Raw genomic sequence first — 15,252 nt, forward strand, 5'->3', positions numbered from 1 at the left:
CAGCGGCCAACTGGATACAAATCCAGCGCGCTACTGACTGAGCTACATCCCCGCCCGTTATAAGTTAGTTATATGAATGCATTATTAGGCCAAAAAAAAAAGAAATAGTCTGTTAACAGTAACATAGGCCAAAAAAATAGGGTCGGTAGGTCGGCATTTGTTTTTTTTTTTTCCCTCCCCAAAAACATATCTAAGTTATTTTGCCAAAAAACAAAGACTTTTTTTCTCTCCCCCAAATGCCCAAAAAAAGTCTAGGGTCGCGCGAAAAAATAGGGTCGGTCAGGATACCGTAAACAGACTATTTTTTTTTTGGCCTCAGGCATGCGTATGTCATGAAACGTCCAACTTTGAAATTTGGGTGGGGGTATTCAGGTGACAATAACTTTTTTGTTTATCAGCAAAACTCAATAAAACTTTGCTATGTTATGTAAAATGAATGCCAAAACAGACTAGTTAGCAGCATATCTAAAATAAACTGAACACAAAAAAAATGTCTTCTTTGTGTTTGTCACGTGTTCCAAAAAATGGGCGTACAAATTTCAACAAAAATCATGTTGTCACCCCCATAACGTTTTTTACCTTTAAAGATAGCACAATTATCTTTGAAATATGAAAAGCTTATTCATTTTCCTTTCATTTGATATATAACTTTCTATATTTCATTTAGAATATGACCCCAAATAGCCACTCGGCAAGTAGGCACCAACAGCACTGTAAAATATGCCCTAAAACCCCCAAACTGGTAAGAGTTAAGACCCCCCAATTTAAGACTCCTTTTAAGACCTTTTTTTCAGACTTTCTGTTCATAACCTCTGTAAAATTACCCCCATTTCAAGACTGGTCCCTCCTTTTTAAGACCAAATTTTCTCAGATTTGTGGAGGTCTTAAAAGGGGGGTATTTGGTCTGATATATATGTTCCCATTTTAACGTCATTGAGTGCCTGAGTGAACAAGAGTGTCAGCCAACATCTCGAGTTCCTGGGATTCACAAAACTCACAATCTCCAGAATCTTTACAAAGAGGCTGGCCTGCCTGCAGACATTCTGGGGAAACTCACACCGATTGAGCAATTTTAGCCAACATGTCGAGTTCCTGGGATTCACAAAACTCACAATCTCCAGAATCTTTACAAAGAGGCTGGCCTGCCTGCAGACATTCCGGGGAAACTCACACCGATTGAGCAATTTTACCCCTCTCATAGTTCACATCACTTACACACACTGACACCTCAACAAAGCTGCTGGAAAGAAAGCAGTCAGTTGCCCCCAAGGTACATAGACAACCAGTGCACAGCTGGATGCACGGCATCAGGGAAAATGTTGCGGTAGATGACTGGTCCGCAGAAACCATTCAGGACAGTAATACGCAGAGTACTTTAAAAGTGTTGACAACTGTTCAGTCACAGGATATTCACTCATTTATAGCGAGCGGCAACAAGCACCCAATGCTTCATTTGAGTGGATTTGAAGTTTTAAGAATTACATCGCTGCCGTGATTGAAACAACACTATAGAAGCAAAACTTAATAATCTATGAAGTCTTTCTTCTTCTTCTGCGTTCGTGGGCTGAAACTCCCCTGTACACTCGTGTTTTTGCACGAGTGGATTTTTACGTGTATGACCGTTTTCACAAATTAAAAGTCTGCTGAAGTCATGAAAGGACTGACAATAATCACAGTTGTTTAAAAGTGTTGATTGTTCATTTTTTGTGTCAGTTACGCAAGTACTCTGGGGCAACTTGCTTAATTTTACTTTTAGTGGAGATGTGAAAAGTATCACATCAGTGTATTGATTTTAACAGCAAGATGCAAACTTGTTAACAAAACATTCTCTGGTGGAGATGAATTCCTGCTGAATACAAAAGTTCCCCTTCCCCAACACAACAGAAGATGGAAAGGAAACAGGAACACGAATACACCAAGAAGCAAACAAAAACTGTACAAAACGTTGTTTGCAGTTTTGGTGCAGTGTTGGTGCAAGCCATTTTGTATGAGGCAATCATATTGTAAGAACCAGGTTTCATTTCTCCTGGGTTCTTTCTCAAGCGTATAAAGAAGACTCAGACTCAAAGACTCAAGATTTAACTGTCCTTATAAAAACCAGGAAAATTGTCATGCAGTGTCTGGCGGTTAAAGAATATCGTTAACACCAAGAGACACATCCGGCAATGCTGAGCCACGTAGCAATGTCAACAACAACGACAACAATGGCAATGAACATCGGCAGCCTGAACGGACCTCCACACGACCTTCAACTCCAAGACATCTTCACCAGCAACAGCAGCAACCACACCACAGACAACTTCGACGGCGTGGGCAACCACCTCAACGACTTCTACAAGTTTTTACGCCAGTCGGAATGGACCTCCACCGTCCTGCCCATCACCGTCTTCCTGTCCGTCCTCATGGTGCTCGGCATCGTAGGAAACGGTCTGGTGATAGCCGTCTTCTTCCACAACGCCTCCACGTCACGGGTCGGTGACTCCGGTTCCGGTCTGCTGGTTGTGTCCTTGGCCGTCGCGGACTTAATGGTGTGCGTCCTGGCCATGCCGGGACAGATCGTGCGGGCGTGGTACCTCCCCTGGCATCACGACGCCCTCTGCAAAGCCTGGGAGCTGCTCAGGCACGCCGCTCTTCCCATCTCCGCCGTCATTCTGGTGGCCATCGCTCACGATCGCTATCGCCTCATCTGTCGCCCTATGAGCAAGGTGTCTGCTTGGAGGTCGCGCATGACGTTCAAGGCGGTGATGGTGGTGGCGTGTGTGATGGGGGTGGTGTTTGGCGTGCCCCCCATGCTGGCGGTGGGGGTGAACCAGAGGGTGCAGGGGGGAGGGGGAGAGGTGTACTACCTGGGGCTGTGTGAGGTGAACGGCCTCATCATGTCCAACACAGCCATGAAGGTTTACTGGTGAGTTGGGATCTGATCTACAGTGGAACCCCCCCCCCCCCCCCCTTTTAAGGCCTCCTAAATTCCGAGAAAATTGTGTCTTTAATCAATCAATCAATCAATATGAGGCTTATATCATGCGTATTCCGTGGGTACAGTTCTAAGCGCAGGGATTTATTTATTTAAAAAAAAAAAAAAAATTTTTTTAAGGGGGGGGACTTGATTACTCTTGAAATGGAGGTTAATTTGCAGAGCTTTTAAACTGCCTCACCTGAAAAAGCAAGGTCTTAAAAAGGAGGAAGTCTTAAATTGGGGGGTCTTAAAAGTCGGGTTCAACTGATATTTGTTAGGCTGGTAACCGGGTCAAACTCTTAAACAGTTTGTGACAGATCTCAAGAGAGTGAATCTGAGGAAGCCAAGACCGAGTCTTTATTTTCTGCTCACTTACACACACTAAAGAAAATGTTTAGATGACAAAAGTTTCTTAAAAATGTGGACAGTGGAACCCCCCTGTTAAGACCTCCTAAAGTCTGAGAAAACCAGGTCTTAAAAAGGATGGAGGCTTTAAAATGGGGGTAACTTTACAAACGTTATGAAGAAAAAGTCTAAGAAAACAGGATCTTAAAAGAGAGGAGTCTTTAAAATTGGGGGCCCGGTCTTCCTCCTTTTCCAGACCCGATTTCCTCAGATTTGTAAAGGTCTTCAAAGGGGGGTTCCCCGTGTGTACACGCAAGCACAAGACCAAGTGCGCACGAAAAAGATCCTGTAATCCATGTCAGAGTTCGGTGGGTTATAGAAACACGAAAATACCCAGCATGCTTCCTCCGAAATCGGCGTATGGCTGCCTAAATGGCGGGGTAAAAAACGGTCATACACGTAAAATTCCACTCGTGCAAAAAACACGAGTGTACGTGGGAGTTTCAGCCCACGAACGAAGAAGAAGAAGAAGAAAGGGGGGTTCCACTGCCCTAGATTTTATTCTAGAAATGATTTGTACAGGGGAACCCCCCCTTCAAGACCCCCAATTTAAGACTCCCTCCCCTTTAAGACCTTGCTTTCTCACTTTTTTGTGTTCATAATAACCTCTGTAACTTAATACCCCCATTTTAAGACTCTCGCCTTTTCAAGACTTAAGAGATTTTCTCTGATGTTTGAAGATCTTAAAAGGGGATTCCACTGTACAAACTGGTTCAACCACGCTTTGTTATCATTTACGTTCACGTTCAACATGGATCGCTAACCACCCTTTGTTATCAATTATGTTCAACATGGATCGCTAACCACGCTTTGTTATCATTTACGTTCAACATCGATCGCTAACCACGCTTTGTTATCATTTACGTTCAACATCGATCGCTAACCTCGCTTTATCATCATTTACGTTCAACATCGATCACTAGCCTCGTTTTGTTATTATTTACGTTCAACATCGATCGCTAACCATGCTTTGTTATCATTTACGTTCAACATCGATCGCTAACCACGCTTTGTTATCATTTACGTTCAACATCGATCGCTAGCCTCGCTTTGTTATCATTTACGTTCAACATCGATCGCTAACCACGCTTTGTTATCATTTACGTTCAACATCGATCGCTAACCACGCTTTGTTATCATTTACGTTCAACATCGATCGCAAACCTCGCTTTATCATCATTTACGTTCAACATCGATCACTAGCCTCGCTTTGTTATCATTTACGTTCAACATCGATCGCTAACCACGCTTTGTTATCATTTACGTTCAACATCGATCGCAAACCACGCTTTGTTATCATTTACGTTCAACATCGATCGCTAACCACGCTTTATCATCATTTACGTTCAACATCGATCGCTAACCTCGCTTTATCATCATTTACGTTCAACATCGATCACTAGCCTCGCTTTGTTATCATTTACGTTCAACATCGATCGCTAACCACGCTTTGTTATCATTTACGTTCAACATCGATCGCTAACCTCGCTTTATCATCATTTACGTTCAACATCGATCACTAACCACGCTTTGTTCTCATTTACGTTCAACAAGGATCACTAACCACACTTTGTTATTCTTTACGTTCAACATCGATCGCAAAGCACGCTTTGTTATCATTTACGTTCAACTTCGATCACTAACCACGCTTTGTTGTCATTTACGTTCAACATGGATCACTAACCACGCTTTGTTATCATATACGTTCAACATGGATCACTAACCACACTTTGTTATCATTTACGTTCAACATCGATCAATATAAATAACCACGCTTAGTTATCAATTACGTTCAACAAGTATCGCTAACCAGGCTTTGTTACATTTAGTTAAGTTTTGACTAAATGTTTTAACGTAGAGGGGGAATCGAGACGAGGGTCGTGGTGTATGTGTGTGTGTGTGTGTGTGTGTGTGTGTGTGTGTGTGTGTGTGTGTGTGTGTGTGTGTGTGTGTGTGTGTGTGTGTGTGTGTGTGTGTGTGTGTGTGAGTGTCTGTCTGTGTGTGTGTGTGTGTGTAGAGCGATTCAGAGTAAACTACTGGACCGATCTTTATGAAATTTGACATAAGAGTTCCTGGGAATGATATCCCCGGACGTTTTTTTCTTTTTTTCGACAAATGTCTTTGATGACGTCATATCCGGCGTTTTGTAAAAGTTGAGGCGGCACTGTCACACCCTCATTTTTCAATCAAATTGATTGAAATTTTGGCCAACCAATCTTCGACAAAGGCCGGACTTCGGTATTGCATTTCAGTTTGGTGGCTTTAAAAATTAATTAATGACCTTGGTCATTAAAAATCTGAAAATTGTAAAAAAAAAATTTTTTTATAAAACGATCCAAATTTACGTTCAATCAATCAATCAATCAATATGAGGCTTATATCGCACGTATTCCGTGGGTACGGTTCTAAGCGCAGAGATTTTTATTTTTATTTTTATTATTTTTGTATGCAATTTATATCGCGCACATATTCAAGGCGCAGGGATTTATTTATGCTGTGTGAGATGGAATTTGTTTACACAATACATCACGCATTCACATCGGCCAGCAGATCGCAGCCATTTCGGCGCATATCCTACTTTTCACGGCCTATTATTCCAAGTCACACGGGTATTTTAGTGGATTTTTTTTATCTATGCCTATACAAATTTGCCAGGAAAGACCCTTTTGTCAATCGTGGGATCTTTAACGTGCACACCCCAATGTAGTGTACACGTAGGGACCTCGGTTTTTCGTCTCATCCGAAAGACTAGCACTTGAACCCATCTTATTCTTCATCATTTTCTGATTCCAAAAACATATAAATATGTTATATTTGGATTAAAAACACGCTCAGAAAGTTAAAACAAAGAGATCAGGTACAGTAAAGCGTGCTATGAAGCACAGCGCAACCGCTTCCGCGCCAAACAGGCTCGTCACTTTCACTGCCTTTTGCACTAGCGGCGGACCACGTTCAGTTTCATTTTGTGAGTTCCACAGCTTGACTAAATGTAGTAATTTCGCCTTACGCGACTTGTTATCATTTACGTTCAACATGTATCGCTAACCACGCTTTGTTATCATTTACGTTCAACATGTATCGCTAACCACGCTTAGTTATCAATTATGTTCAACATCGATCGCTAACCACGCTTTGTTATCATTTATGTTCAACATGGATCACTAACCACTCTTTGTCATCATTTACGTTCAACATCGATCACTAACCACACATTGTTATCATTTACGTTCAACATCAATCGCTAACCACACTTTGTTATCATTTACGTTCAACATCGATCACTTAACCACGCTTTGTTGTCATTTACGTTCAACATGGATCACTAACCACGCTTTGTTGTCATTTACGTTCAACATGGATCGCTATCGTTTCAGGGACATCCTGGTGTGTTTCTTCATCGTGGTCCTCCTATGCCTCGTCGTCACCTACTCGGCCATTCTCCTCAGCGTCTGGAGGCACGCCAGCTCTTGGAAGCGTCGCACCAAAATCACCCCGCAAGTCTCCGCCAGCCAGACCACCCCTTCCACAACCACCAAACCCCCGCGCTTTGCGTTCTGGCGACGTCGAGGTCAACGAGGCGGGTCTATCACAAAGTGCGATGAAGTTGATGCAAAGCTAGAATCCATCAGCGAACAAATGGAAAATATTCCAAACATGGAGCTGAATCTCTACCCTATCGTGTCTGCCGCCTGTTCCAGAGCAGAGCCCGAATATTCCAGCTCGTCCAAACTCAAGAAAGAGTCAGCTTCAAAATATTGTGACAGCAAGCCTAGTGGAGATGCGGACAATGATTTCTATGGTGTTGAACATGTTGACGAAAGACTGTTTCGCTGTGACGAGAAAGATTTAGCCACTAGTAGTGGTAGCCAACAAAAGTGGGATGAGATTGCGCACCAAGCCACAGCTGCAGGCAAGCAGGACTCTCCCACCACACATCATTCTACGCACGAAGCCTGGGGTGAAACTTCAGATCAAATCAATACGGAAACTATGCCAAAGTCGATGACAGATTCAAATCTTCAGCAACGCAGTAGGACGAATCTCCCCAACAAAGATGATCCTCAACCATTTCAAAGACCTCATCACCCATTGTCCAGCCTGCCCTCTGTACCTGTAGCTACCTCTCAATGCCAAACACCTCACTCTCGCTACCGTCCTAAGGAGCAGGAGATGCCATCACACCCACCATCCCACACAACCACAAAATCCATGTCAAAATCCCCCGACAGTGACATTGAAAACCTCAGCCTCAACATTCCCAACTTTGGCCATCAACAGTATGCTGCCCAACCACACCCACCTCATCGTGCGTCAAAACTGCCAGTCTCACAACTGAACCAAAGTGATGACGCCAAGGCAGAGAGTCTGAGCTATCGCCAAGAAGAAGCCAACCATTCTCACCCCACCAGTACCAAGCCTAAAGCCTCAACCTCCGACTCCACCGACCGTGACAACAGAAGCGCCGAGCAGGTCCCAGAGACCGTCAGCCAAGTCCGGAAACCACAATACCGCGCCCACGTCAAGACGGCGGCTATCTTTTTTCTGGTGACCTTGACCTTTCTGGCGTCCTACCTGCCGACGTTTCTGATGATTGTGGGAGTGGTGCCTGTGCACCCTGTGTTGTATTATTCTTACTTGATTCACGCTGCGGTGAATCCTTTGCTCTATTCCGCCGCCAACAAGAAATTCCGTAGCAGCGCCAAGCGGTTGTTTGCCTGTAAGCGCTTAGTACAGGCGCTGAGAAATGATGCTGTGTTTTGTTTTCGTTGACTTGATCAGGATTGCTGAATGCAGTGTTTCATTTTCAGTGTTGTTAGTTAAGTGTGGTCTCTGAGAGGCCCCTGTGCAGTGTTGAAGTGTCATACCTTGAATCAAAAGAGCTTCATGGTGAGATCTGTCATATTTTGTCTTCACTACATTTGAATACATTCTGGACACGTTTTATGACAAGACAAATTATCCATGACGACGAGCTGAAGGTTCCATAAAACACCACCCAGGATTTGCAACATTAAATCCCAGTTTGAAATAATAATGCAGGGAACAACAGCTGTGCACCTTGTGAGATAATCACCATGCAGCGGCTGATATCATGTGGATATTCCCCAAGCCTGTGTGTTTCAAATTACCAAAAAATCCAATACAGGCTCCTGGCTGCCGCATGACACAGGAAAGTAAAATAAATTTGATCGAAATCTTGCTTGGGATTCTTTTTACATGTGTGTGTGTGTGTGTGTGTGTGTGTGTGTGTGTGTGTGTGTGTGTGTGTGTGAGTGTGTGTGTGTGTGTGTGCGTGTGCGTGTGTGTGTGTGTGAAGAGCGATTCAGACTAAACTACTGGACCGATCTTTATGAAATTTGACATGAGAGTTCCTGGGAATGATATCCCCGGATATTTTCGATAAATACCTTTGATGACGTCATATCCGTCTTTTTGTAAAAGTTGAGGCGGCACTGTCACACCCTCATTTTTCAATCAAATTGATTGAAAGTTTGGCAAAGCAATCTTCGGCGAAGGCCGGAGTTTGGTATTGCATTTCAGCTTGGTGGCTTAAAAACTAATAAATGAGTTTGGTCATTAAAAATCGGAAACTTGTAATTAAAATTATTTTTTTATTAAAGGCATATGTACGCGCTCCCGTGTTTACAAAGTGTAGTTTGCCCATAATCGATGTCAAACGCACCATAAGACCATGTAATGACGATATGTCGCCATGCGCGGACCATATACATGCATTACAGCTTGTTTTAGAGTCTCAAAAACTTTGGATGTAAACAAAGACGCGGAGTTATTTCCCTTGCGTCAACGCTACCTCTGTTGGCAAATCTATAAATAGGACGATCCAGATCAAAATGAAAATTAACATATCTCAACATTGAAGGGGTCCTAGACCACAATATTTTGCAGGGAACTTAATTTAGCATGTCTCCAGCTGTTGGTAAAGCAATTAGCGTGTATAGTCATCGAGTACATATGGCTTTAAACAATCCAAAAATAATTTCATCTTATTCTTCGTCATTTTCTGATTTCAAAAACATATACATATGTTATATTTGGATTACAAACAAGCTCTGAAAATTAAAAATATGAAAATTATGATTAAAATTAATTTTCCGAAATCGATTTAAAAACAATTTCATCTTATTCCTTGTCGGTCCCTGATTCCAAAAACATATAGATATGATATGTTTGAATTAAAAACAAACTCAGTAAGCTAAAAAGAATAGACATACAGAAAAGCGTGTTATCCTGCTCAGCGCGACCACTACCGCACTATTCTGCATGGTTTGTCGATTTCACTGCCTTTGCCACGAGCGGTGGACTGACGAAACTACGAGTATGTGGTCTTGGTGAAAAAAGCAGTGCGTTCAGTTTCATTCTGTGAGTTCGACAGCTTGACTAAATGTTATTTCGCCTTACGCGACTTGTTTTTATATATGTTGGCATGTGTTTGAGTGTCAGTGTGTGTGACTGCGAGTGTTTGTGTGTCTATATCAATATGTGTATGATTGTGTGTGTGTGTGTGTGTGTGTGTGTGTGTGTGTGTGTGTGTGTGTGTGTGAGTGTGTTGTGTGTGCTGTGTGTGTGATGTGTGTGTGTTGTGTGTGTGTGTGTGTGTGTGTGTGTGTGTGTGTGTGTGTGTGTGTGTGTTTGTGTTTGTCGGGCAGTATGCAAGCACGTGTGCATGTTCTCTGTCTGTGTGTCAAGGTGTGGGTGTTTATGTGTTTCTATGTGTGTGTTTGCCTCTATGTATTCTGTGTGTGTTAGTGTGAGCATTTGAATGTATGTGTGGATACAAAGAGAGACACAAGAGAGAGAGAGAGAGAGAGAGAGAGAGAGAGAGAGAGAGACAGAGACAGAGACAGAGACAGAGACAGACAGACAGACAGACAGAGGGAGATAGAGAGAGAGAGAGAGAGAGAGAGAGAGAGAGAGAGAGAGAGAGAGAGAGAGAGAGAGAGAGAGAGAGAGAGAGACAGGGAGAGACAGGAAGAGACAGGGAGAGACAGGAAGAGACAGGGAGAGACAGGAAGAGACAGGGAGAGACAGTGAGAGAATCAGAGAGAAAGACAGACAGACAGCGAGAAATACACAGAATGTATGTCAGAGAGTGTGCGCATGTGTGCATCTCTAGACAGGCAAGTGGTCTCAGTGGTCACTGCAGCGTACACAGCCATAACTCACCTTCACTATGGGACCAAGAATCTCCACCAACAGTAGCTGGTCCGCCGGAATCCCAGACAGGGAGGACAACTCTTGTTTCAGCGTCTTATACTTCTCATCCATGTTTAGCCGCAGACCGTACTTGATGGGTACAGACCCGTCCAGCCGATTCACTGCACACCCAGCAAACACAACCATGTCCCAGATAAAATCATGCAGCATTAGAGAAGCTGTGTAACTGTCACCAAACATTACAAATAAGCTTTCCTCTAAGCTCAGAGAACTACATGCAGGAATCCAATTTCATACTTTAATATCTGTATTTTAATAATAATAATAATGAGGATATTTATATGACACCTCACAAAAACAAACATGAATAAATTATTCTGTACACAATTCCAAATCAAATAATTATACACATTTTACGTGCGGAATATTTGGGCATCTGTTTTGTTGCTTTTTTGTATTCATGCCACCCTGGGATTACCCTCCGACTCGTGAGAGGCTGATAATTAAAGGCACAGTAAGCCTCCCGTAAACCATCACAGAGCTCCCCGAGCGTCTACATACAGTACAAGCATACTTCCATTTGAACGCTCACCGAACGGGAACATCCTGGCTGCTTTCTGTCGAGCGTGAGAAATTTTCAAAGAATTTATTTTCGTGGACTTGGTCTTCAACAACAATGGCACCTCGTTTTGGTGCTGGACGGCTGTTATGATACCAGAAATCTCGCCCGGACAGTAAGCCTCCCGTAACCCATCACAGATACTGTCAGGCTTTTACACACAGTACAAACACCCTTCCATTTGAACGCTCACCAAACGGGAACATCCTAGGTGCCCTACGTAAAGAGCGAGCAATTTTTAAAGAATTAATTTTGCAGATTGCCTCGAACACTTTTTGGACCCATCCTGAACTCACGTCAAACATGAGTTACTTCCCTTCGGGTCTCATTCTATCGATGTAAACTGGCGATAGCCGTGAATCAATGATTATCAAAATGTTTTTGGACCGTGGTGCGTTTTTGCGCTAGACCTAACTTTTAAAATCTAAATAATAAATTGACAGCTTGTTACACAAACATTCTTTTATCATAAAAGAATTCTTTTTTTCATCAAGACAAGATCAGTACAATTCGAAGTTGTGAAAGTTTGAAAAAAGAAAAGTCCGAAAGCAGGGTCACGCAAGGGTCGTAGCAGACGACGGTTTATCTGTGCATATCGCCGTTCCTCTCAACAGTCAAAAGCCATCGCTAGAGTTCTTGTGAACCACAGCCGTTTGTTTCGTGCATAAAAACATGCTATTGTAAATAAGCTCACATCGAGTCGCATTCAAATAACTAACTGACGACTACATTGTGAAAAAGGGAAACTGGAGCACACGGGTTCACGGGGTAAGATAAACCACGTAAAAATAAATTCTTTGAAAATTGTTCACTCTTTACGGAGGGCACCTAGGATGTTCTCAATCGGTGAGTGTTTAAATGAAAGGGTGTTTGTACTGTGTGTAAAAGCCTGACCGTATCTGTGATGGTTTACGGGAGGCTTACTGTGCCTTTAAGGCATACTTCCACAACTTCTATAACTTGACTTCAATTTTGATCACTCTGGAGGTGTCATAAGGGAGAGGGAAGCGTCCACTGTAGTCCATAACCTCCCCCAATATCGGCACAGCTGCCTGAATGGACGGGTAAAAACGGTCATACACTTAGAAATCCATTTGTGCAAAAACATGAGAACGTGGGGAGTTTCAGCCTAAGAAAGAAGAAGAAGAAGAAGAAGAAGATAGGGCAAACTTCCACAACTTCTATAACTTGACCTCAATTTTGATGACTCGCTACCTTTCAGAGTCTGATTTTCCCAAACTCTGGAGGTGTCATAAGAGGAGGTAAGAGTCCACCGAAGTCCATAACTTACCCAGAATTTCTAAGTGTATGCAGGAGTCCATGGGCAGAGGTAGAGAGAGGTAGGAGTAGGGGTCAAACCGCACGGACACCTTGCTGCACTCCTTGCAGCGAACCTGAGACCTCAGCTGGCCGTGGAACAGATCCACGATCAGCGACTGGTTCCGGAACAAGTGGTTCTCCCACGCCTAACAGGATCAATATGCAGGACATTAAACAAAAAAGTTTTACTAATCTCCTCATGATAAATATTATTATGCTATTTATATATTAACAAAACAGCAGAAAAGTAAAATCCTTACGACTTAGTATCCTTTAATTAAACAAATCAGCAATGAGTGAAGAACATAAACAAACAAACATAAAATAAATGAAGCAAAGTCTTTCTTTATTTGGTGTTTAACGTTGTTTTCAACCACGAAGATTATATCGCGACGGGGAAAGGGGGGAGATGGGATAGAGCCACTTGACAATTGTTTCTTGTTCACAAAAGCACTAATCAAAAATTTGCTCCAGGGGCTTGCAACGTAGTACAATATATGACCTTACTGGGAGAATGCAAGTTTCCAGTACAAAGGACTTAACATTTCTTACATACTGCTTGACTAAAATTGACTGTATTCTATACAAGAAACACTTAACAAGGGTAAAAGGAGAAACAGAATCCGTTAGTCGCCTCTTACGACATGCTGGGGAGCATCGGGTAAATTCTTCCCCCTAACCCGCAGGGGATGAAGCAAAGTGAACAGTCAAAAACAAGAACTAGACAAAACTGGTAACATATAAAAGTATGGCAGACCTTGGCACCCAGCCTTGGAAAAGACAAACAGAAGAACACAATGAAGCAATGCACACAAACCAACCCCATCATTTTTATTTCCCTTCCAAACATGTAGATTCAGAATTTAGTACAGTGGAACCCCCCTTTTAAGACCTCCAAAAATCTGAGAAAATTCAGTCTTAAAAAGGAGGGAGTCTTAAAATGGGGGTTACGCTGTACAGGGGAACCTGTTTATAATGACAACACAAGGGAGGTTATGAACAGAAAGTCTGAAAAAACAAAGTCTTAAAAAGGAGGGAGTCTTAAAATGGGGGTTACGCTGTACAGGGGAACCTGTTTATAATGACAACACAAGGGAGGTTATGAACAGAAAGTCTGAAAAAACAAAGTCTTAAAAAGGAGGGAGTCTTAAAATGGGGGTTACGCTGTACAGGGGAACCTGTTTATAATGACAACACAAGGGAGGTTATGAACAGAAAGTCTGAAAAAACAAGGTCTTAAAAACGAGGGAGTCTTAAATTGGGGGGTCTTAAAAAGCGGGTAACACTGTATCAATCAATCAATCAATATGAGGCTTATATCGCGCGTATTCCGTGGGTACAGTTCTAAGCGCAGGGATTTTTAAACTTAAAATTTTTTTTTTATGCAATTTATATCGCGCACATAATTATTCAAGGAGCAGGGATTTATTTATGCCGTGTGAGATGGAATTTTTTTTACACAATACATCACGCATTCACATCGGCCAGCAGATCGCAGCCATTTCGGCGCATATCCTACTTTTCACGGCCTATTATTCCAAGTCACACGGGTATTTTGGTGGACATTTTTATCTATACCTATACAATTTTGCCAGGAAAGACCCTTTTGTCAATCGTGGGATCTTTAACGTGCACACCCCAAGGTAGTGTACACGAAGGGACCTCGGGTTTTCGTCTATGATGACAACACAAGGGATGGAGGAAAAGTGGTCTTTACAGTCAGGTTGTCGTCATGGAAAAGCAAATTTTAGAGGGAAAGAGCCCGCCGGGCATCCTTTGGGGTGGTCGTTTTGGATAGGTGCAGGTCGTTCTGAAGGGGTGGTCCCTAGGGCAGGTTCGACTGTACTTGATTACAACAAACGTGAAATCCATGCAAACAATACAAGAGAATAACAGACTATAAAATCTCAATACGAACAGTGGTACAGTGGAACCCCCCATTTAAGACCCTCCCTTTTAAGACTCCCTCCCTTTCAAGACCTTGTTTTCAGACTTCTTCTTCATAACCTGTGTAAAATTACCTCTGTCTTAAGACTCCCTCTTTTTAAAGACCAGATTTTCCCAGATATACGGAGGTCCTGAAAGGGAGCTTCCACTGTTCCAGTTTCTAAGAGTCTGTTCCAGTTTCTAAGAGTCTGTTCCAGTTTCTAAGAGTCTGTTCCAGTTTCTAAGAGTCTGTTCCAGTTTCTAAGAGTCTGTTCCAGTTTCTAAGAGGCTGCTCAGTTTCAAGAATGCACGCTTTGCATGAGAGTTTACAAAAAGTGAAATAAAGACGCACCTCTCGGGCCACCACCTCGTCGGGTCGGTCGTTACTGTCCTTCAGTTCCCTGTAGGGTTTGCTTCTCACCCTGTCACAATAAACATCAATACGTAAGTCAAGAAATGAATAAACAAATAAACGAGAGGAGCAAATGCATATGTGACTCACCTTTGTCATATGTAATGTGATTCAGAAACAAATAACCTTCCGCTCAGGCTCCATAAAACTTAAAAGCTCACACACAAAAAGAGATCATTTTTCATTCGTTTATCCAAACATAGCCGCGCTGTGACCTTGAAATTTGATGAGGGTCAAACAGGCTTGTGAGATGTATGGACGGCCTAACATTGCTCCTTACTGAGACTCTCCTGATGAGTCAGCAACACTTGCTATTTTCTTTTGTGGAATATTTTCCAATGTTCATTTATAAGATTAGACATTTTTTTGCTTCTAATTTATTTACAAGCTTACCATAAGGTGGTGTCCTCTGCTTGTAAATTGGTGGTCTTCTCAAAC

General features: G+C 42.5%; 1 protein-coding gene across 2 annotated transcripts in view; it reads right to left on the reverse strand.

Annotated features, from left to right (window-relative positions):
- Positions 1–15,252, reverse strand: part of LOC138976230 (ubiquitin carboxyl-terminal hydrolase 32-like) — a 74,574-nt gene that overhangs the window by 31,652 nt on the left and 27,670 nt on the right. For both annotated transcript variants that reach the window (XM_070349064.1, XM_070349063.1), the window contains exons 22-24: positions 14,755–14,824; positions 12,448–12,622; positions 10,547–10,698 (exon numbers count right to left, since the gene is read on the reverse strand). In XM_070349064.1, the coding sequence (XP_070205165.1) occupies positions 10,547–10,698; positions 12,448–12,622; positions 14,755–14,824 (397 nt within the window). The remainder of the gene's footprint in view (positions 1–10,546; positions 10,699–12,447; positions 12,623–14,754; positions 14,825–15,252) is intronic.

The sequence above is a fragment of the Littorina saxatilis genome, linkage group LG9 (assembly GCF_037325665.1).
Source record: "Littorina saxatilis isolate snail1 linkage group LG9, US_GU_Lsax_2.0, whole genome shotgun sequence".
NCBI classification, from domain to species: domain Eukaryota; kingdom Metazoa; phylum Mollusca; class Gastropoda; order Littorinimorpha; family Littorinidae; genus Littorina; species Littorina saxatilis.